Here is a 22190-nt window from a genome sequence, read left to right as displayed (position 1 = left end):
CATCATGAGGCTCCCTCAGAGAGGATGCTTGAAGGGAACATATTCGTACCCTGATCCACCAGTCTGTATTTTGTCTGCCTGATGCTATAAAATAAGAGTATCAGGCTATAGGGAGAGCAGTTCACTGCTTGGAGAACCTAAAATACTCTGTTTTGGCTCCAGCAAATGTGAAAACTGAAGACAGGCTTGCACCAAATCCATGAAGAAAAGCTCTCTTCAAATTTAGAGTGACTCAAGCATAGATGTGCAACCTTAAAGTTGATAGCATAGCTCCAAATGTCAGTGGTTAAGAGCATTTAGACTTTTCCATGTATGCTCTTTCTTCTGGTTCTTGTCAATCTGCTTTTCACACATGTCTGTAATAAGTGATTTCCCTCCTCCAACTTCTTTCCAATCTATTCTTTGTCTCCTATTTCCATCTATTTCCCTATTTCATTCCACTTTGCACTCTTCACCTCTTTAACCTTTTCTTCATCAGTCATATCCCTTCTTGTGGCTCTGCTCCACAGAGGCACTCTCTGACCTTATTATACGTGGTCTCTCTGCCATCCTTCTTCCACTGTTATAGGAAGCAGTCTCCAGCAAGAATTTTAATGAAAAACATTCTAAGAAAAGTATTTCCTTCAGAATTTTCCTCTTAAAAGAATGTAAAACTGAAGATTTTGCACTAAGGTTCATGTCAGAATAATAGTGTGTCACTGGGTTTTTTAACAGGATAAAAGCAAAAGGATGAACTTCAAGGAAAGTTCTGATTTTCCTGTCTGTCTTTTCTCCATTCATAGGAACACTGAGCTATTTAAATAAAGCCAAATATTGTACTGTATTTGATATTTTTCACATATTTTAGTAGTTTTCAAGTGCTGTTTAATTTATTTGTTGCTGAGTTTAATTATCAATAATACTCACAAGTTTAGCTATACATCTGTTTAAACAGATTTCAGTTTTAATAGTAAAGTCAGTTACTATAGTTTTCTTCATGAAAGGTGAGAAAACACCCCTTATCTATTGATCTGAAATAAAGAAGAAAAGAGAAGAAAGTAGATGCATTCCCAGTGTGCATTATTTTTCCTTTCTGTTGCTGATAAAAAAAGCATACATTTTATGATACATAAGCATTAAAGTGGGATGAATGGACTCAGATTTTAAAACAAAGCCAACATGAGATATTCTAAAAATAAAAACTCTGTTGCAGTGGAGTTTTACCTCTTCTATATTGCAAGGCCTATGGAGACTTCTATTAAGTGCTGAGATTTCACTTCAAATGCATGTCATACACTGAGTATTTCTGATTGTAAGAACTGTGGTACAGCTTATTACAGATAAAGAAGAAAAATGAAATTGCTCTGCTGCCCTGCCCAGCAGGGAAAATGCTAACTTAGAAATCATCAGCTTTGGATGCTTTTGTGAAAGCCCTGTGACTTTCTGCCTATCCTCACCCCACCTGTCCCCAAGTACCTTTGTGCTTTCTCAGCCACCTTCACCTGCAGCTGCAGTGAGTAGAAAGGTGTGGACCCCTTGGGGGATCAGTTCAGATGTTACTGAACTGATTCCACTATGGAGGAGCTCCCCTGGTTCTCTTCTCCTTTTCTGTAACCAGATGGATTTCTGGGATGGAGCAACATCCCTGACCCAGTTTACTTCTCTAGTACAGACATCACCATCATCATTCTGTATTACAGACAGAACTACTGAAGTTGACGTGGTGCAAATATAACATTTATGTTAACAAGAGAAATACATCAGCTGAATTCACACAGCAAACATATATTTTCTTTTGCTAATGCATGAATGAAGAAGCCATTTCTGGAGGAGCACTCTGTTTCCTTAGTGAAGGTCTCAGGTGAGCATGATCAGGAAGGCTTTTGCTAATTATTTCTATATATATTATATACATATTATATATATATAATTATATATAAAAATATATAATTTTTTATATAGATAGATATAATTATTTATAACTCCTCTTAGTTTTCATCAGGTTTTGTACCATGGATGTGCCTGAAAAATTACTCCCATCATTACTCCAGCCCAGCCCTTGTGCATCATTTGTCCTCCCCCCGCTGGCAACTTGACTCTTCCAGCTCTGCTTCATGCCAGCACTCTCCTACCAGAGCTGCCAGTGTCCCATTTAATCTGTGATAAATACAAACTGCTCCCAACCCTACTTGCCTAGGGGATATCAGCTCTATCTGCCACATTTAAAAATGATCATCCCTGTTGTTTAGAAAAACAACAACTCAGAATACCACCCTTGACTTTTCTCATTACTTACGGACTGAAATTTCCCCATCTGTCTTTCCTCAACTGTGTTCTTGAGAAAGAAATCCTGTCTTCTGTTTTCTTTCTCCCCAGTGAGCAAATCCTCATCCACTCTGACAGCTCATCTTGGAGGGACTACTTATTCTAGGTGGTTCCTTGCTCCTACCTGGAGATTTTTCCATTTCTGCCCCTCAGTGCACCTAATGGCTTTTCATGTTTTTTTAAAAAAAGAGCCCTTTGTCTCATTTTTCCACCTAACCATCCTCCCTCAAACAATGCTTTTTCATTTCACCTCATTCACAGATTTTAATTTTTGCACTATCTCCTCTATGAGACACTTTAGTTCTTCATCACTGTGTATGAAATGATTCATTTGCTGAGATTTAATGGCAAATTTAATTTCTCAAACCCTGTCAGCCTCTGTGTGCCCCTCTTGATTCTGTCAGTCTCCAGTAACTGTAAACTGCAATTTTTTGTTCAATTTTCAGTCTCTGAGCAGGAAAAGCTTTTGATTCTGCACCCTTTACCTTAAAACTCTGTTCACAAGGCCTGGGAACTCAGAGCCTTTGACTCTGAATTAGTCTTTTGACCCTTCGAGTTTTCTTTTCATTAAATTTATTTATTGCTGTCACCCACATATAACTACTGTGTTCTTCTACTTTGATCCAAATTCCACTAAAAATCCTAATTTCACATGCTCATTACATCCTGGCATAAAAAAAAAAACAAAAAAAAAAACCCTTAAAAGAAAAAAAAAACCAAAACCACAAACACACACACAAAAAAAAAAACCACAAAAAAAACAAGCAAACAAAAAAAAAATCTGGTGCTTCTTCCATGATATTTTGGAATCCCAGTCCTACTCTGTTTGAAGGACTGGGGCCTGGGAAGGGCACTCAGTGGGGCTGGAGGGGACAGGGCAGGAGCACTTTTACAGTCACCTTGTGTGACAGTCCTGTGCTGCCCTGGACTGTGAACTGCTCCCACAAGATCCAGTAAGTGTTCATCTTGGAATTCACTAAAGCCTGAGCTTCCAGACACACAGACTCCATCTCCAGTGATGGGGGCTGTATGTCCCTTCTCCCTCAGTCTCCTGACTCACCCTGGCAATATGCAGAGGAGGAAGGAGGTCTGTGATTCTTCCTGTCCTGGTACAGGGAAGAGGAAATCCATAGAAAAAAACAAAAGGCAAAGAAGAGCAAGACTGCATCTGCCAGGAAGTCTAATTCACCACAAATATGAAAAAGACAGGAGACTGGTCTTTTAAAATCCAGGTTGCAGTTGATCATCCTCTTAAGCTGCAGCCCCTGGAGCATGGGCAGCAGGCTGAAGTTGGGGATTCTCCACCTTGACTCTCCTGTCATGGCACCACAGCTGTAGTGATGTGTCCAGCTCTGGAGCCCCCAACACTAGAGAGACATGGACCTGTTGGCAGAAGCCCAAAGGAGGCCATAAAGGTGCTCAGAGGGCTGGAGCACTTCTTCTCTGCAGCCAGGCTGAGAGAGCTGGGCGTGTTCACATGGAGAAGAGAAGAGTCCAGGGATACCTTAGAGACCCTTCCAGTGCCTGAAGAGTCTCTAAGAGAGCTGGAGAAGGATTTTGGAAAGGGTCTGTAGTGACAACACAAGGGTGGAATGGCCTCACACTGACAGAGTGCAGGGTAAGCTTAGATATTAGGAAGAACTCCTTACTTACATTTTATGGCTGAGCAGTGGAGTCTTGAGACTCGTCCTGATGATCAGAAAAATAATGCTTTCTTTCCCTGTTCTCCTGGAGTTTAATCCTTTGACTGACAATGCTGACAACTACATAGTCATCAGATACTGTATGTCATTGCATGCAGCTCCTTGTCCCCAAACTGGAAGAGGTTCTGAAGCCCCCCCAGACCATCCCACATCTGCACAGAGACACAGAATTGCTCTGCTGGCTGAAGAGATGCCTTGCCAGGCTTCAGGTATTGCAGCAGTTGCCACTGCTGTTTCCCTGTCAGGAAACACAATTATCTTCATGAAGAAGTGAAGAGGAAGACTCACGCTGCATTTCTTGAACACAGGCACAGAGATTCACCCAAGTAGAAAGGAATGGCAAGATGCATTTAACCTCATTAGTTTCAGTAGGGCTGACTTTGTGCAATCCATCAGTGTACAAATACATTAGGGGAACTAAACTATTTCCACATCTCATTTACATAATGGATGGGATGTGAAATGAGTCCTATGGAGGAGAAGTGCCCTGGAGGCACTAAAGTTTATCACAATATGTAAGAGTTCTTTTAGATCATTGCATTAAATTTCCACTAACAAGATAACAAATTAATTGTCTGCATTACTGTACTAACCCAAAGTGGATAAAGTGTATGATTTCAGCAGAGGAAGGCAGCTGTTTAAGACAGCTTGGTGGTTATAGAAGGAGGCAGAAGAGATTAGTGTGTCTCCCAGCATTTGTATGCCATGATGCCAGCCCTCCTCCTGCCTCTTTAAGAAATCCAGCTCTTCTCTAATCTGATGTAGGACTTGAGCTTTATTAGTGAAGTGAGGGAGAATGAGTAAATCAACTGTATCAGACAAGCCTCAGGACATCTGGAAATTGATCATTCTGCAGAAATAAGCACTCTGTGTTTATTAGCTGGGAGTTCATCACTATCACTTCTTTTTATTCAATTCCTACGAGATTTCAAAGCTATCATCATAGTATTAGCTCTTCTGACTGTGCTACTGGAGATAAAGATCAGAAGATCTATCTAATGATGGCTTTCTCAGACTCCCTCTTTCTTTCTCTAAAGCTATTCTGATTAAAAAAAAAGGTAGGAAAATAGCTAGAATGAAATAAAGCAGACTTCATCTCTTAAATTTTTGCCTGTTGGCAATGGGAGTACTTTTTTTGTATTAGTATTCCACAGGCACTCGGTTTTATTCAGGGGGACACATTCTGCAAAATAGAAAATCCCTCTTAGAAAAGGTGGAATTTGAAGTTTTTAATGTGGTGGTGGAAAAGGGAGGAAGATAAAAGGACTTAAAGTCATAAAGCAGTGCTTTACATTGAAAGTACGGTTATTTTAAATGATAATACACGTCAAATAGAACCCAGGAAAATTACTTCCATAAGTTAGAAAGGTAATAATATTACTTTAAGAAGAATAATTACTTTTCTTAACTACATTTATCACATAGTAATTCAGTTCTCCTTTCTGGAATATGATGCAATGCCAAACTTTTGACTGATTTATTTAAAACCAGCCTTAAGAAAAGATTCACCAAGATATGAGGTTTCTTCTGGTTCTTTATTCCAAACTGAGGAGTTATCAAAATGCAAATACTCTCACTAAGTGCATGTTTAGACGTGCATTCCTGTACAGCTGCATTGCATAGCTTCATTGTACAGAGACACTGGGAAGAAAAAAAAAACATCTGTAAGAGTTTTCCAATAACAATGGTCAGATGCATAAACAATTTAAGTATAGCCACAGATTTCCAGAAATCTGTGGGGAGTACAAATCCAATCCAATGAACTCTCTAAAGAAAAATCTTCCCTGGTGGAAGCTTCACTGAGATCAATTTTTGTCAGCTGATTTTTTCCATTTTCCAATGGCAAATTAACATTTATTATCTCTTTTGGACTGGCACTTTGAGTTCCAGCCTGGGTGCATGTTGTGCTAGATTCTGTACACAGATTAAAGAAGAAAAGGTGCACATTGTCCAAGAATCTTTCTGTGCAAGTAGATGATGAGAGAAAACAGATGAATGCAATAAGCAGGGTGATCATGATTTAACAGTAAAGCATGGCAAATAAATTAATCTATTTGTACAGAGCCCAGCACAATGCAGCTGGACCACATTGCTTGAAAAGTTAGCACTTAATAACAATAACAATAATTACCAGGTCTTTAAAATTAATGTATTCATTTCAGTTAGAGCTCATAAGTTGCTTAGCCAGTGAATGAAAAATGCTATAAATCTTTAAGAAAAGGCCAATTTCAAGTCAGCATTGTCTTCCCTCCTACGCAAGCTTTCTGCCAGTTTGCCCTGAACTAGAATCATGCTTCTCCTGAATCACCTTTGTACTTATGATTATGGTGATTATTTCTTTATAATCATACCATCACTGTTTTAGGCTCCTGATAAAATCTTCATGTCCACCTCCGCTTTTGAAGCTGTCCTTTCCCTGTGCCCTTTCTCATTATATACATAATGATGTATTTCCTTCCTGCTTTGCTGCCCATTGTTCGCTTGCATGTGCATGTGGTGCTGTCTGCGCTATCAGTAGGACTCAGAGGAGTTAAGGTTTGAGTCTTTCATGGGATGAAAAGAGTTCTGATTTGGAGGAAATGCACAAAGATTAACAGATAGGTGATAAATAAGGTCTGAGTCAGGCCACAAGTGTACACCATGGAATCATGGAATGGTTTGGATTGGAAGGAATCTTAAATACCATCTTGTCTCAACCCCCCTGCCATGGACAGAGACACCTCCCACTATCCCAGGTTGCTCCAAGCCCTGTCCAGCCTGGCCTTGGACACTTCCAGGGATCCAGGGGCAGCCACAGCTGCTCTGGGCACCCTGTGTCAGGGCCTGCCCACCCTCCCAGGGAAGTATTTCTTTGTAATATCTAAAACTCCCCTTTTGGAATTTAAATCAGTTCCCCTCTGTCCCATCACTATCCGGGTGTGCAAAAAAAGTCACTCTCCAGAATTTTTTTTGAAGCTCCCTTCGAGTACTGGAAGGGGCTATATGGTCTCCCCAGTGCACTCTTAATCTGAAAAACTCTCATTTCTTCTCAGCCTGTCTCCATGGCAAAAGTGTTCCAGCCCCCACAGAATCTTCTCTCTTTCTGAGGCAGTGCCAAAGAATAAAATATACTGATTCAACGAATGAGCATGTGAATTTTATAGCCTTACATCCCTGTGACAGTGTTGGAAATGACATATTTTCACCTGATTCTTAGATGGGTTGAACTAGGGCCTTCTCTTACCTAAGGCCTACTGAACAGAGCAGTCCAATTGACAGGAAAAAGTGCAATGAGAGATGGTGATGCTACAGCAGCAGGTCCACTGAAGGACAGACATTCCACTACTGCAGTGTGCATCAAAACCTTGTCAGCAAATTGCTGCACCTCTGTGTGTTTCCAACAATGCCTCTGCATCTCTGCTTGCACTCTGGTATCCATGAAATAAAACTGATGGCTCTCCCTTATTGACTGCTCCAGATCCATAAATTACCCTTATTCCTCAATATATAGGAGATTTTCAGTGAGGTGAGGGATACAGGCTGAAGAAACCAAGCTCCTAAAACAAGAGACAGATGTCTGAACCCATGATTCACCAGTGATGAGCTGCAATTGGGCCATGTGGACTTTGAAGTAATTAATTACATTTGTATCTCTTCTGTAGGGGAAGGACTTTCCTCAATGATTTGTATGACCTTGCTAAACCCAGATAGGTGGTAATTGAGCAGCAACTACTTCTTCAGAAGAAACAGAATAAAAATATTGAAAATATTGACTCACCCCAAAGGCAGTGAGCAGCACTTTGGTCTTTGACCTTTAAGCATCCTAGGGTAGTCAATAACCTGGCTGTTAGATGCTGTGCCTGCCACTGATTTTGATTTGGGAGTAGTTTAACCTTGAACCAAGATCTAAGTAACCACGGCAACAGGAAGTTGGCCTCTCCATCCAAGGAGTGGGGATCCATAAATCAAGGTCCCTAATGCAAACACTGTGTGCAGGTAGAGATTTGAGAGGATAAGTGGTTTGTGGGGGATTACCTTTGAAAAAATGAGTGATTGTCCCTTGATATGTTGAAACACAGCTTCACAGACTTTTTTCTTTTTTTATCAATAGAGGTCAACAGGTTACAGCTGCATGTTTTCATACGGCTCTTTATATAGGCCCTTCAGTTTAATTAGAACCAGATGTTGAATTTATGAGGTTGTTAGCATTATTATGTACCATATGCACGTGCATATATGTGTGTGTGTATTGATACATGCACCCACATGTGCACATTTCTTGTGCACCCACTACACTCATGAATAAATATTGTTTAGGCACAAACCCAAGCACTGTGTAGTGGTGAAACCTCAGGTGTGCATGCACAGAGCTCCAAAGGGTAATTACCTAGTCAAATATCTCACTTATTCTGTGGGACACTGCTTTATTCAATGTATAGAGCTCACCTAATGAACAGCTATTTGGGAGCTGGATTTTCCTCTTGCTATTCAGTGCGTGACATCATGTCTCATTTATTCCACATTTCTAAGCCTCGGTATGAATAGATGAATGTTTCATGAATGTTGATAATTTTATTTTCACAGGACTGCTCTTGAGATGGTATATTATTGTTCTCATTTGCACTAGAGAAGCCGAGCAAAGAGAGATTGAAGTTTAATGGATACAATTTGAGATGCTTAATACTAGATTTGAGGCTCTGGAAGGATGTGTGGTCTAATAGGCAGAGACTGCTCTGTTTATCTCCACCAAGCTGTGACCTGTAACACTGTCTCACGACTGTTTCTGCCTTTTCTTGCCCCCCTTAAATCCACCAGCTGATATCAGGTCACGTTTTCAACAGGACTCCTATCCCAGACTGGCCCATTTCTATCCCTGTCTTTCAGACTCCTCTCACTGTAGCATTTCTGTGCCTGCATCTGACAGGGATCTCTTCCACAGCTTCTGAAATAACCCACAGATCTGATGATATTTCTCATTTTACATGCCTAAGTTCATAGAGACTGTTCATAGCAGCTCCAAATAGCAAATATAAGGAATTTTTGGTTGGTGTATGGAGAAGAGAAGGACAGTGAAGAGACACAAAAGGGAAAAGGGTCTGGAGAACCAGGAGCAGCTGAGATAGCTGGGGGGGCTCAGCCTGGAGTAAAAGAGGCTCAGGGGGGACCTTTTCACTCTCTACAACTCCCTGACAGGGAGGGTACAGTCAGATGGGGTCAGACTCTTCTCCCAGGGAACAAGGGACAGAACAAGAGGAAAGCTGTGCCAAGGGAGGTTTAAATTGTATATTAACAAAACTTTCTTCACAGAAAGGGTTGTCTAGTTCTGACACAGACTCTCAGGAGCAGTGCTGGAGTTCCCATCCCCTGGAGGGATTTAAAAGCCATGTGGATGTGGCACTTGGGAACACGGGTTAGTGGTGGCCTTGGCAGTGGGAACAGTGGGACTCGATGATCTTAGTGAGCTTTCCCAGGCTGTGTGAGAGCACCTGTGGAAAGTCTTGGAGGAACCACCAGGTGCTGTCCAGGTGCAGCCAGGGGTGGCAGAGGGGTTCAGTGCTGCAGGGGATAAAGGCCCCCACCTGCTGACCTGACCTGCTGTGCCAGGAGGTTTCCTGCTGGAGGAATATTGTGGAGATATGCAAAACCAGATCAGAGTGGCAAATCAAACTCAGCAAAGATGTCAGGAGACTTTCATGATTGACCAAGAAGCTCCTGAGAAATTCAGGCACCAAGAGAAATGGAAGCAGGTGACCCAGAGGATGAGATCTACAATGTTCAGGCATGCAGGGAGGGGCTAAGGAAGGCCAAGTCCACCTGGAGTTGAATCTAGGGCAGAAGATCAACAAGAAATGTTTTGACAGGTACATGAAGCAGCCAAAAATAGCCTATATAAAATATGGGCCCCTTGCTGAATGAAACAGGGATCTTGGTTGAAAAAGATCAGCAGAAGGCTGGTTGTCCTCTTTGCCTTGATCTCTGCTGGTAAGACTGGCCTTTCAGAATCCCAGGCCTGTAATACTGATGTGGAAAGAAAACCTACTCCTGGAGGAAGATCTGATTTGGGAACAGTTACATGAATTGGACATGCATAAATTCATGGAATTTGGCAGGATGCACCCTAAGGTGCTGAGGGATTTGGCTGGCATCACTGTGAGGATACTCTAGGTTGTTTTTGAAAGATTGTGGTGATCAGGAGAGGTTTCTGAGGGCTAGAAGAGAGGAAATAGTCCAATAAGGTCAAGAAGAAAAAGCAAGAAAGCAGCAAGGCTGTTCAGTCTCACCTCAATCCCTGGAATCTGATGGAGTAAATAATTGTGAAGAGCATTTCCAAACATGTGAAGGAGGAAAAGATGACCAGGAGTAGTTATCAAAGATCTGTGAAGTGGAAATCATGCCTCACCAATCTGGTGTTTCTCATCTTGACTTTAGCAAGAGTTCTGACACTGAGTTCCATCAGCTTCTTACAGACAAAATGATGAATCACAGGCAGAAAAAAATATACACTGTGATGGACTGGAAACTGGCTGGTCTCAGAGGGCTGTGATGGGTAGCACAAAGTCCACTTAGAGACCAGACACTAGAGGTGCATCCCATGATATGGGTACTAAAAACTTTTAATATGTCAATTAGTGAGCAGGGTGGCGGGGTAGAGAGCACCCTCAACAAATGTGGAGAATTTCAGAACTCAGAGCAGTGGCTGATATGCCAGAGGCATATGGACATATGGGAGAGAGTCCAGTCAGAGGCCACAGAGATTATGAAGAATCTGGGATATTATCTCTCTTATGAGGAAGACTCAGAGAGATGGGATGTTCTGCCTGGAGAAGAGAAGGCTCAGGGGATTTTTCCACATATGCAAATATTTGATGGGAAAGATTTGAGAGGATGGAGCCAGATTATTCTCAATGCTGCCCAGTGACAGGACTAGAGTGAATGGGCAAAATCTGAAACATTAACACAAATTATTCCTGAACAGTGTAGATTTACTGAGGGGATGAACAGTTTGTAGAGAGAGGTTGTGGACTCTCCCTCCTTGGAGATACTCTCATTTAGCCAGATGTGGTCCAGGGCAACCTTCTGTGGATGACCCTGTTAGAGCAGGGTAATGTGGGCAAGGTGGTCTCAAGAGGAGCTTTTCAACCTCAGCTGCTTTGTGATTTTTTGAATAATTGTATAATTTAGTTACCAAAATCAGATGCATTTTATTTGAGGCTCATGTGCAGGTTGAGATCTGAAAAAGGAAGGAATTTATGAAGGATTATCTCTGATAAATGAATATCTGTTCTAATAATTTTGAAGCCCAACATCACAGAGACTGGGAGAGGTTTCCAAATTTCCATGCCAGGAGCTTATATTTCACATATTTACAAGCAAACAAAATTGTTACAAACTATACAAGAGTTTGAGAAATACTGTTAGTGGAAGAATTTGCCAGCTATAAGTGCATAACTTTTATTTTTCTGGAATATTTAACTTCTTTGGCATTATTTTATGACTCATTTGTTCTGCATGTAAACTGTAGGTAGAAAGATATATGACAAACAACTCTTTCTTTCTTTAACTCACTTCCCTTTGATGAGCTGCAAGGCAAATTTAATTAGGAAGGGAATTCCTGAAAAATAAATGCAACGTGCTCCGGATGGGAATTGCATATTGAGGTTGTTCCTGATGCCTGCTCCTTACTCAGATGAAACACCCACTAAGTCAGGTGTTTATAGCAGAGAAGTATGTAACTATGTGTGGAGAATGAACTACACAGGAAATGATACATAGGCATTCCCATTAAACAGAGTTATGAAGGATATTTTTCTTTGTACAAGTATCAGAGTGTATGGGGTTTTTTTCAGAAGAAAAATTACTAACGCAGAATGTTTTCTTGGTTTAGCATTGTTTATAGAGACCAGTGACTATACATCCTTCAGCAGAATTATCAAAAATTAATAACAATTATGATCCTTGCTAGTATCAAGACTGTATTACAGATACGTCCACAAGGAAATATGGAAATATATCAGACAGCAACTGACTTATCTTTTTTTCAGATATATTCCCAGACATGTTACAGCACTAATACTCATCCAAATTTTGTTTCCCTAGGAATTGCAGGTCCCCACTTAAAAGCAGACCAGACTTCACTTCATGGTAAAATGGAAAGTTCTGCCTGTAATGTGATGACCAGAAGGAAACCAGCAGCTGTTGATAGCGTTGCAATGCCAAGTCCAGTATTATCTCTCCTACCTTCATCATCAGCAACATCTGAAGCAGGTAATGCTGTTTTCACTCCACCCCCTCTGTTTCTTCCCCATCTTCTTCCTTCTGGAGCTGTACAATATTTTCACCCAATTCTCTTCCTGATTGGAGAAGTAGCTGAAAATGTGAATATGTAATGTGATAATCAGGCTGTAACATCTCCAGTGCTTTCTCACCATGATTGTAGGTCTTGGCACATCAAATCTATTTTATTCACACTCCACCACTTGTGCAATAATGAGGATGCAAGTAGCACCAGTCTGTAGGGTCTAGCAGGACACTCTGAAGAAAGACTCCTGGGTTCCTTCCTCAGCCCCATTCTTCATTTCTTTTAAATGCTCCCATCCCTGTAGCATGAGCAAACCGAATACACAGTGAATAGCTGAGGAGCAGATGAGATTTTGTACTGCATACTTCAGTGATTTTAGCATAATATTCTGTCTTGCAAGTGCAAAATTGTCTGGGGCAATGAGCAGTGATTTAAAATACCAGAATAAATAAGTCAGAATAGCACGCTTTTCTATCAACTTATATTTTGTGCTTCTATTTTGAATCAGATCAGAAAGGTGATATCTTCATACTGTTGGAAATTGAGCCAAGTCATTCAGGCATCATCATGCCTTTTCTTGGGCATGGATAGAGAGGTTAATCTTGTATATTGTCTTAATTTCCAGTGAATGGGGAATCCACAGTTCATTACCCTACATGCAACCATTAGGAGTTTCATAATCTTGTCAAACTTTTGATGTCACATTCACAAAAAAAATTTGTATCACTGACTTACAGAATTATTGCATATTTAATCATTCAGCTGAAAGTGCTTTTTCAACGCACTTATTTTTATTTCCCTCTCACTTCCTGAATAAATTGTGAAAACCAGGGTTTCATGCTGCAAATTAGCCTCTGTAAAGATAAATTTTTATATTTAAAAAATCAGGATTGTCTGTTTAGTCTTAAGTACTTTCCTATATATAAACCAATGACAGATTTTTAAAGCGGCAGAGAAGGAAAGCACACAAATATTTTATGATCCGTTTCAAGATGAAAGTGTATGCTTGACTGCATAGTTCATTCTTTCCATTTTCAGAAGTCTAATTAAATTGTTGGTTTATCTGTAGCCCAGATGTTGAAATAATTTAGCTGAAAACTGAAAGAAACTGTGTTAATGGGAAAACAGGACAGTGCTATGGGTTTCCTGTAATTAATAGGAAGCTCTTTGAAAATTTCTCCATTCAATTCAAGCCAAGAAATTGACCCCAGCTTTGAGCAGCCTCCTCTGTGCCATGTTATTGCAAGTGGCCTCAGGCACCTCCGAAGGGATGGAGAATGACAGACAGCAAAAGGATTTTAGAGTTTCAGACATAACAAAGCCATCCAGAATGAACTTAAGGGGCCAATGAGGAACATCCAAAGGGTCTGATCTACCTGGGCTCACCTCCTCCTTCATCATCACTGCTGGAGTGGGTCTTTCAGCCTCCTCTCAGCTCCCCTTGGAAAGATATATTTTTGGTAGGAACGTCTCTCTTTGATTCAGAAGCTGTTTCCAGCATCATATCATTCCTGTATGGCTTCCCAGCATGGCCTGCAGCCATTTCAATTTGTGAGACTGAGCCTCACTGCACCTGTGGACCCCGGGGAGGGGAGAAACTCCAGACCTCCATGGGCCTAATTTGAAATGTGTAAAGCTGTGGTTTAAGGCTAACATTGGTTCTTGCTTGTTTTGGGGCTAGGTGGGGTTCTTTGGAGAGTGGGGAAAGGATGAAGCAAAAGTATAAAAGCTTGTGCTGCATCGTGCATTTCTAGTTTCTCTTCATTTTGGCCTGGGTTTTGCTTTTGTGGAGGCAGACCAGAAAAAATTCAAAAAAATGGAGACCAACACAGACCAGTTTGGGTCCAGGGTTGGGCAGGGTCTGTCTGGATTAAATGGAAAAGATTAATACTTAGCTTTGGCTTTCAGCAGAGTAGCATGTCACATGGCAATATAGGAATATATTTTATATCAAAGATTGCTCACCAAGAGCTTCCAGATGAGTTGATAACACCTAATGGCTCTCACTTCAATACTAGTTTACTTTGGCAGATCTCCCTGATATTTTATCATAGGCACACCTCATCAAAGCTTCCCCCTGCAGGCCCACCAGACTATTTCTGCATAGTCTTCCTACACCAAATGTAGAATCAGATGTCCCTGACATTCAATAATCAAAATAATGTTGGGTTTCCTAATACCTCATCTTAAAAGCCTGACCTGAAAGCATATGTACTTACCCAGTACATGCACTCTTACTACTGGCAAACTGTGTAACAGCTCAAAAGATTTCTAGAGCCTGCAAGTTCAGATGCTTGCTAGGAAGAAAGAAAAAGAATTATTAGTAGCTTCTAATAAGCTCCCTGAGAAAGCCATAAATACCCCAAAGCACTTACAAAGGAAAAATTAGTGCAGTAAGCCAGCATAGAACAGCACAGGATTTTTTTTTTTCCTAAATGTGAAAATGTGTTTCAGCACAAGATGAACAGATTTGTGAGTTTGAAAAGTTTTATAAGGGCAAAAAAAGTATCTAAACATGAAGGAATACACTGAAAGTGGTGTTCAGTGCATCCATTTACATGCAGGAGCAGAAGCCTACCCATAATTGCCTGCATATCAGTTAATTTTGGGGAACTGGGCAGTTTGGCAGAAGGCAGGTGCCAACCTCTGCTCCACTTGGGCAGTGTCTATTCAGAATCAGGCTCCACTCACGACTCTCAGCCTGAGTGACCTCTTGAGGGCCTAAGAGGGTTTCAGGATGGACAGGAGCTCTGTGTTCTTATTCAGCATCAGGACATCAAAACAATGTGCAAGGTTATCTTGAATTGCATTGAGTTCCCATTTTAGGGTTTGGAAGCTGAGGTCGTCCTCTACCAGCTGTACAGACCAGGTCTCTATTGACCATGTTCAGGTGGTAACACCAAGCTGCAGAAACAGCTGGCTACACATAAATCTCAGTAAAGACATAACATCTTTGCATCTTTGCTTTATTTCAATTTTTTTCCCCCAGTTCCTTGGCTTCCTTTCTTTCCAATGAAAATTGAGAGTAAAGTCAAATCTCCTGATATCATCATGATACTTTGCAAGCTTTCCTGTATTTCTGCTAAATTTTCCGTTGTCAATCACCAACTGAAAAAATTCAGCTTTACATTCAGAAAAAAATTGCACCTCAAATATTGGAATTAAAAAAAAAAAAGGATTTGAAAATGTGCCCTGACAATAGAAATAAAAGGTAAAAGGTGGACTGTGAATTTGAGGAGTGTGCCAAATGTTTGATTTTTTAGATCTTCTGACCTGAAGCTACTCTCAGGATATGGGTGGGACTCAAAGGATTTGAATACTTAAGGCTGAAGATATTGGGACTACTTATGTCAATCACCAGTGAGGACAGATGAGAATAATCATTTTCTGTGACAGGGACTTAACCTTTTTTGATAAAATTTCTGGGAAATAGCTTGCTGCCACTTGCCTTTAGGGATCTTGAATCCACAGTTTTTAGGGGTGACCTACTTGGGAAGAATTTTGTGCAACTAATTAGCTTCTCCTGAGCAACTTGGATATTTCATTTCCTTTCTCTTTTCCTTTGGTACCAAAATGACTGCATTCCTCTTTTCTTTTGTCCTTTGTGAACCACAAACTGCAAATGGGTTTTATTTTTCTTTTTGGTGTGGGGAGTGGGTTACATATGGAAAATGTATTTTGTTTTGTAATTAATGAAAACCAGACTTTGGGAAGTTGGCCATCCCAGGTCTTTATTTATAAGAGAGCATATGTCTGTGTTTTGTTTATGACTCACTCCTACTTCTTACATTGTAACTTGGGTTTGTTTATGCAAGCTCTTTGCTGAATCCAAGCAACATGGTGGTATAAGAGCCAATAATTTATGTTCTCCAAGAGGGGAGGCCAGTGAATGAGGTTTATATGCTGAATCTGTCACAGCCCATAGAGAGCAAGAAGAGATTCTACAACTTGACAGCTTCTGGTTATCTACAGAAAATGCTACAATAGCAACTTTATTTAAACTACTGCTGGAAGATTAGCCTGTTAGCCATGAAGGCAGAGATAACCCCCAAATGAACCTTCCTCAAAATCTTGCCTGCTCGGGAAACTTCAAGGATTTCAAATCCAAATGACTGCTTGACAGTCAGGTGTAAATTAAGTTTGCAAGGAGACGTGGGCTGAGGTTAATTTAGTGGGATGTTTTATTCTTTACCAAAAAAGAAATTCTGAATTCCATCATTTCTTTCCCAGCAGCACAGAACGGATATGCTAGGAGTGAAAGGGAGCACCAGTTATTGCAGTAGCAGAATTAATACATTCTGCTTGCCTCACAAAGGGGTAGTTACTTCTAATCTGTGTGCAAATCCTGAACTCTGAACAGATGCCATGTTCAGGAAAGGACAATGAGACAATTTAGGCAAAACAAGCAAGGTCTCGTGTCCTAAGCAAAGGACAAGGAGCCAAGAAATTCTGGGTACTCTTCCCAGCTCTGACAATGACTCACAACGTGACCTTGGCAAGAAACTTAACTACTTTGGACTTCGTTCAGATCTAAAGTAAGTGATCTGAACCAGGACTGAGCTTACTTTGGGGGCCATTAAAGTCAATTATATGACTGAGTAGCTTCAGCTAGTATCTGAAGAGATGATAGTACAGAAACCCAGGCAGGGGTAATGAATTTGCCACAGATGAAGTGATGCACACATCTTGTCTCTGCCCACTAGTTTCAGCAACAAACACTCTTCATACTAACTGGCGTTCATGACAAGAATTGCAGATATCAGGATTATATCTTTGGGGCACAGAAGGTTTAATCGTTAAGTTGGACCAATATGAAAGCTATGTTAAGCTTTCTTCTCCCCTATTAAAGATTGAAAAATAAGAATGAAGCAAACTCATGCTAAAATGCTGTAGCAAAAGCTTTGTTGCTTTAGAAGAGGGAACAGGCAGAGAGAAATCTCTGAAGACTACTTATATGAAAGTTGTATCTTCATCTACTCTTCATGGTGCTAGAAGGGGTAAAAAAAGACTTTCCAATCACTGTTGTTTGACTCACCCCTGTTTCTCTCCTTGTTTCCCAACAGCCAGCTCACCACTGAAGAAAAGGTTCAAGCGCCGTGAAATCGAAGCAATCCAGTGCGAGGTGCGCAAGATGTGCAACTACACCAAGATCCTGTCCACAAAGAAGAACCTGGATCATGTGAACAAGATCCTGAAAGCCAAGCGGCTGCAGAGACAATCAAAGACAGGCAATAACTTCGTGAAGAAGAGGAGGGGGCGTCCTCGGAAGCAACCCCTTTCCTTTGACGAAGACTCCAGAGACCAAATGCCCGTTCTGGAAAAATGCGTTGACCTTCCGAGCAAAAGAGGTCAGAGACCAACACTCAACCCTTTAATATTGGAGCAAGCAGCCACTCAAGATACAATCATGGCCACCATCGAGGCTGTCATACACATGGCTCGAGAGGCGCCACCGCTGCCGCCTCCTCTGCCTCCTCCACCCCCTCCACTCTCTCTCCCTCTACCCCGGGCACCCCGGGTTGGAAAAAGAAAAAACAAGCCCCCGCAGGAGGAAGAGGAGGACGTGAAAGTGAAGCGACACCGGAAAGGCAGAGGGAGCGAAAGTGAAGGCCTTCCCTAAGGCCAGTGCACCTCGTCAGATGTTGGGTGCCCACAGTGGGGCACGCCAGGACTGGGGGACAGGAGGTGCACAGTCCGCCTCACCCCTTTGGCAGCACCAGACTGACCTGTCCCTTCAGCAGCCAGAACTCATTGCAGAGAGCTGTCCCAGCTGCAGCGCGCATCTTTCCTCTTCATCGCTTTGACCCAAGCCCCCCCCCAAGGAAAGAGGGGGGAAAGGCGCGGGAAAAGTGGGGGATACAGGGGAGGAGGATGTGTGTCAAAGTTGGAAAAAGCATGAACTCTGCCGAGTTTCCAAAACTAATCTGAATCTCAGCATTGCTGTTCTCATACCGTACCCAGAGGCTGGAAGTCATCCTCGCAGATAGCTGAACGTTGTCACTAAGGGTGCATGCTCGACTCTGATTCTGTTTGGTGGGCCAGGTGAAACTAAGAGTAACTTTACCATAGTATAAATCACTGTAAAAAAAGAAACAAAAAAAAAAAAAGAAACAAAAAAAGGAACACAGAAACAAAGAAACAAAGAAAGAAACAAAGAATGAAACAAAGAAGAAAAAAAAAACAACAAAAAATAATGTAATTTTCTCAACTGTGATATTGGTTATAACCTATTTGATTTTTTTTTCCAGTTTTATATACCTACCAGGCTTTGGGACAGCATAAGCCAAAATGCCTGGCTCCTGCTAGAACTATATATTTCTTTCTCATTTACTTGCCTAGTTACAACTAGCTGCAATATAGGCAATAGAAAATTAGAGCCTTACACGTGTGCACACTCATTCCGAGTGCTATCCCAAGAAATGATGGAATATCACAGCATTTAAAATAAGGTATACACGGATATTCGGTTACAATAGCACGTTTATATGAAGCAACTTGGCAATGGCATGTGAAAAAGGGGTCATCCATCAGCCAAGTTGTTTTGATGCTCGGTACATATGAGTAGAGAACAGCAAGACACTTCTGGGGAATAGTTATAGTAAACATGGAAAAAAATCACCAAAAAAAGAATATAAAAGAGATAAAAGAAAAAAAAAATAGGACAGAAAAAAATAGAATAAAAACCAGGACCCAAATCTACCAAGTTTTTATCATCTGCAATTCCCAGTGAAATTAACGGGAAAACCAGAATATGAATAATTTGCTTTGGGTAGCAATGCCTTGATATTATCTTTTAAAGAAAATAGATAAAGTAGATTGTTTTAAAAAAACTATAGAACAAGCCCTATGGATAATAGATCCTTTCTTGGCAATTATTTCTGAAAAAAAAAAGAAAAGGAATAAGTGTTCTTATCTGAAAATAGAAATAAAAATGTTCAAAGGGTATCACCACTGCAATTGTATTAATGCCACTTTGGACATGTTCTCCAAGTTGTGGTTGCCTTAATAAACTAAAAAATAATTTTTTTTTTTGTACATAATGTAATTATAAAGCTCTCAGTCTGCATGGATGCAAACTGTGTGTGACAAATCGTCTCTTTAAATGGTCAGTTCAAATTGTACATTTCTCATTCGAGTTGTCCGTTAGCCATTGATTAAACTTGGGTAAAATACCCAAGCTCCATATCCACAGCCCAATTAAAATATTTCACTAAAACAAAGATTGAACAAAAAGCTGTTCCATTGCAGTGTCAATGCTTTTAAAAAAAGAAAGTAAATTGTTGAAATTTGAAATAGGTACTTTCAACTTTATTTCCTTTCTTTTTAAATCCTGTGGTGCACTCAACACCTAGCATGGCAAGATGGATATTAAAATGGGAACAGGGAGGGAAGATTCCACCAAGGGAGGGGGGATTGGAGTTACTTTATGGTTGACAAGCCAAATGCTATTCCCTTTTTCGAGAAATCTTGAATTGGTTTATTGCCAAGGAAGCTTCATATAGCACGACACTAGAAAAAAAAGAAGAAGAAGAAGAAGAAGAAGAAGAAGAAGAAGAAGAACCACAAGAAAACCCCACCAAAAAAACAAAACAACAAACCCAACAAAAAGTCCCCACAAAAAAAAATATTGTGTTTCTATTCTGTTATTTATTTACAAGAATCATATCAAGACTATGGTGTTAGAGGAACACTGTAAACATACAACTCGTTGTTTTTTAGAGACTGATTTTTCTTCTGTGATAGCACCTTAGCTTATTAAAACTGAACGCATATGGGGATAGGATTGCGTCGGGGAGCTGGAAGAGGGGATGTATTTTTTTTATTTTTTAAGACTGGAACAAATTTTGAGGTCCTAACTCCTTAAAACTGATAAGAGGGATCGCAGAATTTTGTTTCCAATTTGTTTTGCATCATTCATCATACCTATTTGTGCTTTTTGTTTTCCAATTAATGCAGCTTAGAAATAAATTGGCTGGTTGCTCGTTCTGTTAAAACCAATTTTGCTTTTCAGCTCTCTTGAATTAGCACAGTGTTATTGACTGAAGTTCTAGACTTGCAGGAAAAAAACCCTAAACCTCATTGAACTCCTCTCTTCTTCCTTAAAAAGCATTGGATTGAGGTTTAGTTAATTATAAATCTTTTATTCCCAATCTCCTTTGTGCTTGAAAGTAGGTGACAGTCACTTAAAATGACAGAAAAAAATCGTGAGTTTGGCATTCCAGGCAGCTGAAACTAAGCCAAACAATTTATCCTTAGTTTTATTTCCAGTGATGTCCAGGTAGCATTGAAGGACATTTCAGTGTGTAGTGAGTGAAAAGAAGGTCTGAAGGCAACAAGTTCTGTCATCAAACGCCCATCGTGGCTTCAAGAGTGTCCGAGTGCCCTTAAGGGCTGGATTTGGGCTGGACCTTGCTGGACACACTGGGATAAAACTGCCCCAGGGAAGGATAATTAAGTGGCTGCTGCCTCTCATGCTCCTGAGATTTGGGAAAAGAATATCCTTCCAAAAAGTGCTATCCAAAAGGCTGCTAGAGGCACAGTGTTTAAGGAGAGCGTCCACACAGAGGAAACAACCCCACAGACTCTTCACTGAGCAAAACCATGAAGAGGTCCCATTTGTCCTAGAGAAAATAAGTTCAGGACTCGGTAGCTGAAAGCTCTCAGCATGGGATGGGCTCTATCCAGAAGATCAAGGTTTGTGTTTTCATGGCAAGAAGGTGCTGGTGGAGCATGGTGCTGTGGTTCAGCTTTGGCTGTTTGTCCACACAACACCCTCATGCAGCTGGTCCTGGGGTGACAGGGAGAGTAGCTTGTTAGTGTCATAAAAAGCAGACTGAAAATACTGTTAGATGGCACTCAGAATTTGTGTTCTGCATGTTGCATAGTCTATAAAGATGATAAGCAAGTTGCTGACAGAATAATATTTTAAGGCGATGTACTACATGCAGATCATAAAGGATTTAGTTTTAGGGCTTAAGGCTAAAATCCCACTCCTGCCATTTATTACCCAACAATATTCCAGTAATGAGCTTTTTGATTTTTTTTCCCTTACCACAAGGAAGATTTAGTGAGGAACTCTCTGGATTCTCTCCACACACTTTCCAAATACTGTATAAAACTGGGGTGAAAGCCCTTTTGCTTACTAAGACCAAAAAAACCTTTCAAACACCTCCACTGTGTCACAGATTAGCACACATCTGAGCATGCTTCAATAAAAACACAAAACAGTATCACGTGGCTGTGAGCCATATGAAATGAGGCCACGGGTTTGCATCCACTCTGTGGGTCTTTTATTCCTCAATCCAGTGTAAAACCAGAAATGGGGATATATATTCAGGGAGAGAGGAAAAAAAAGCAAAAAAAAAAAAAAAAATCAACAAAAAAAACATTACCACTTGTGTCTCCAAGACCTTCATGCTGCCAGTTTCTTGAGCCCTTCAATATTAAATTTTCTGTGAAGCACCCTGCATGTTTTTGGATAACTGTAAAAAAAATGGAAAAAACAAATAAAAGAGGTGAAAATAGTCATCAGCTACCCGGGTATCCTACAACATGGCCCATTTGACAGAAATGTTGTGGAACATAGAATATTCTAACAGTGAATATTTGGGTAGCATTTGGTGCAATGAGTGCCAGTTCATCACGGGTACTTCTGAGCACTACAATAATGCACCAAATGAACAGAAATCACTGTTACAAACACAAGGATTTCCCTAACTCTTATTTTCACAGGCCCTGTTTCAGGACTGCACTTAAGCTCAACTAAGGAGCATCCTGAAGAGTTTGAAGAACAACTAAAAGAATACAGGGAAAAGGGAAAAAAAAAAATAAAAAAAAATTAAAAAACAAAACCCGGATGGTTTTCTGAATTGAAAAAATAAACATCTTGCCCTTGTAATGCCTCT

General features: G+C 40.6%; 1 protein-coding gene across 12 annotated transcripts in view; it reads left to right on the top strand.

Annotated features, from left to right (window-relative positions):
• The window catches only part of SETBP1 (SET binding protein 1), a 265843-nt gene extending 243707 nt beyond the window's left edge, over positions 1-22136 (top strand). For 11 of the 12 annotated variants that reach the window (XM_064405207.1, XM_064405205.1, XM_064405204.1 and 8 more), the window contains 2 exons: positions 12084-12251; positions 17349-22136. In XM_064405207.1, coding sequence (XP_064261277.1) covers positions 12084-12251; positions 17349-17905 — 725 coding nt within the window. In that variant the 3' untranslated portion in view covers positions 17906-22136. Of the gene's footprint in view, positions 1-4105; positions 4639-12083; positions 12252-17348 lie in introns of those variants that run through there. The other variant, XM_064405211.1, reaches the window with a different exon arrangement.
• The last annotated feature ends 54 nt before the right edge of the window (positions 22137-22190 follow it).

The sequence above is a fragment of the Passer domesticus genome, chromosome Z (genome assembly GCF_036417665.1).
Source record: "Passer domesticus isolate bPasDom1 chromosome Z, bPasDom1.hap1, whole genome shotgun sequence".
In the NCBI taxonomy this organism is placed as follows: Eukaryota; Metazoa; Chordata; class Aves; order Passeriformes; family Passeridae; genus Passer; species Passer domesticus.
This window is presented reverse-complemented; position numbering and strand designations above follow the sequence as displayed.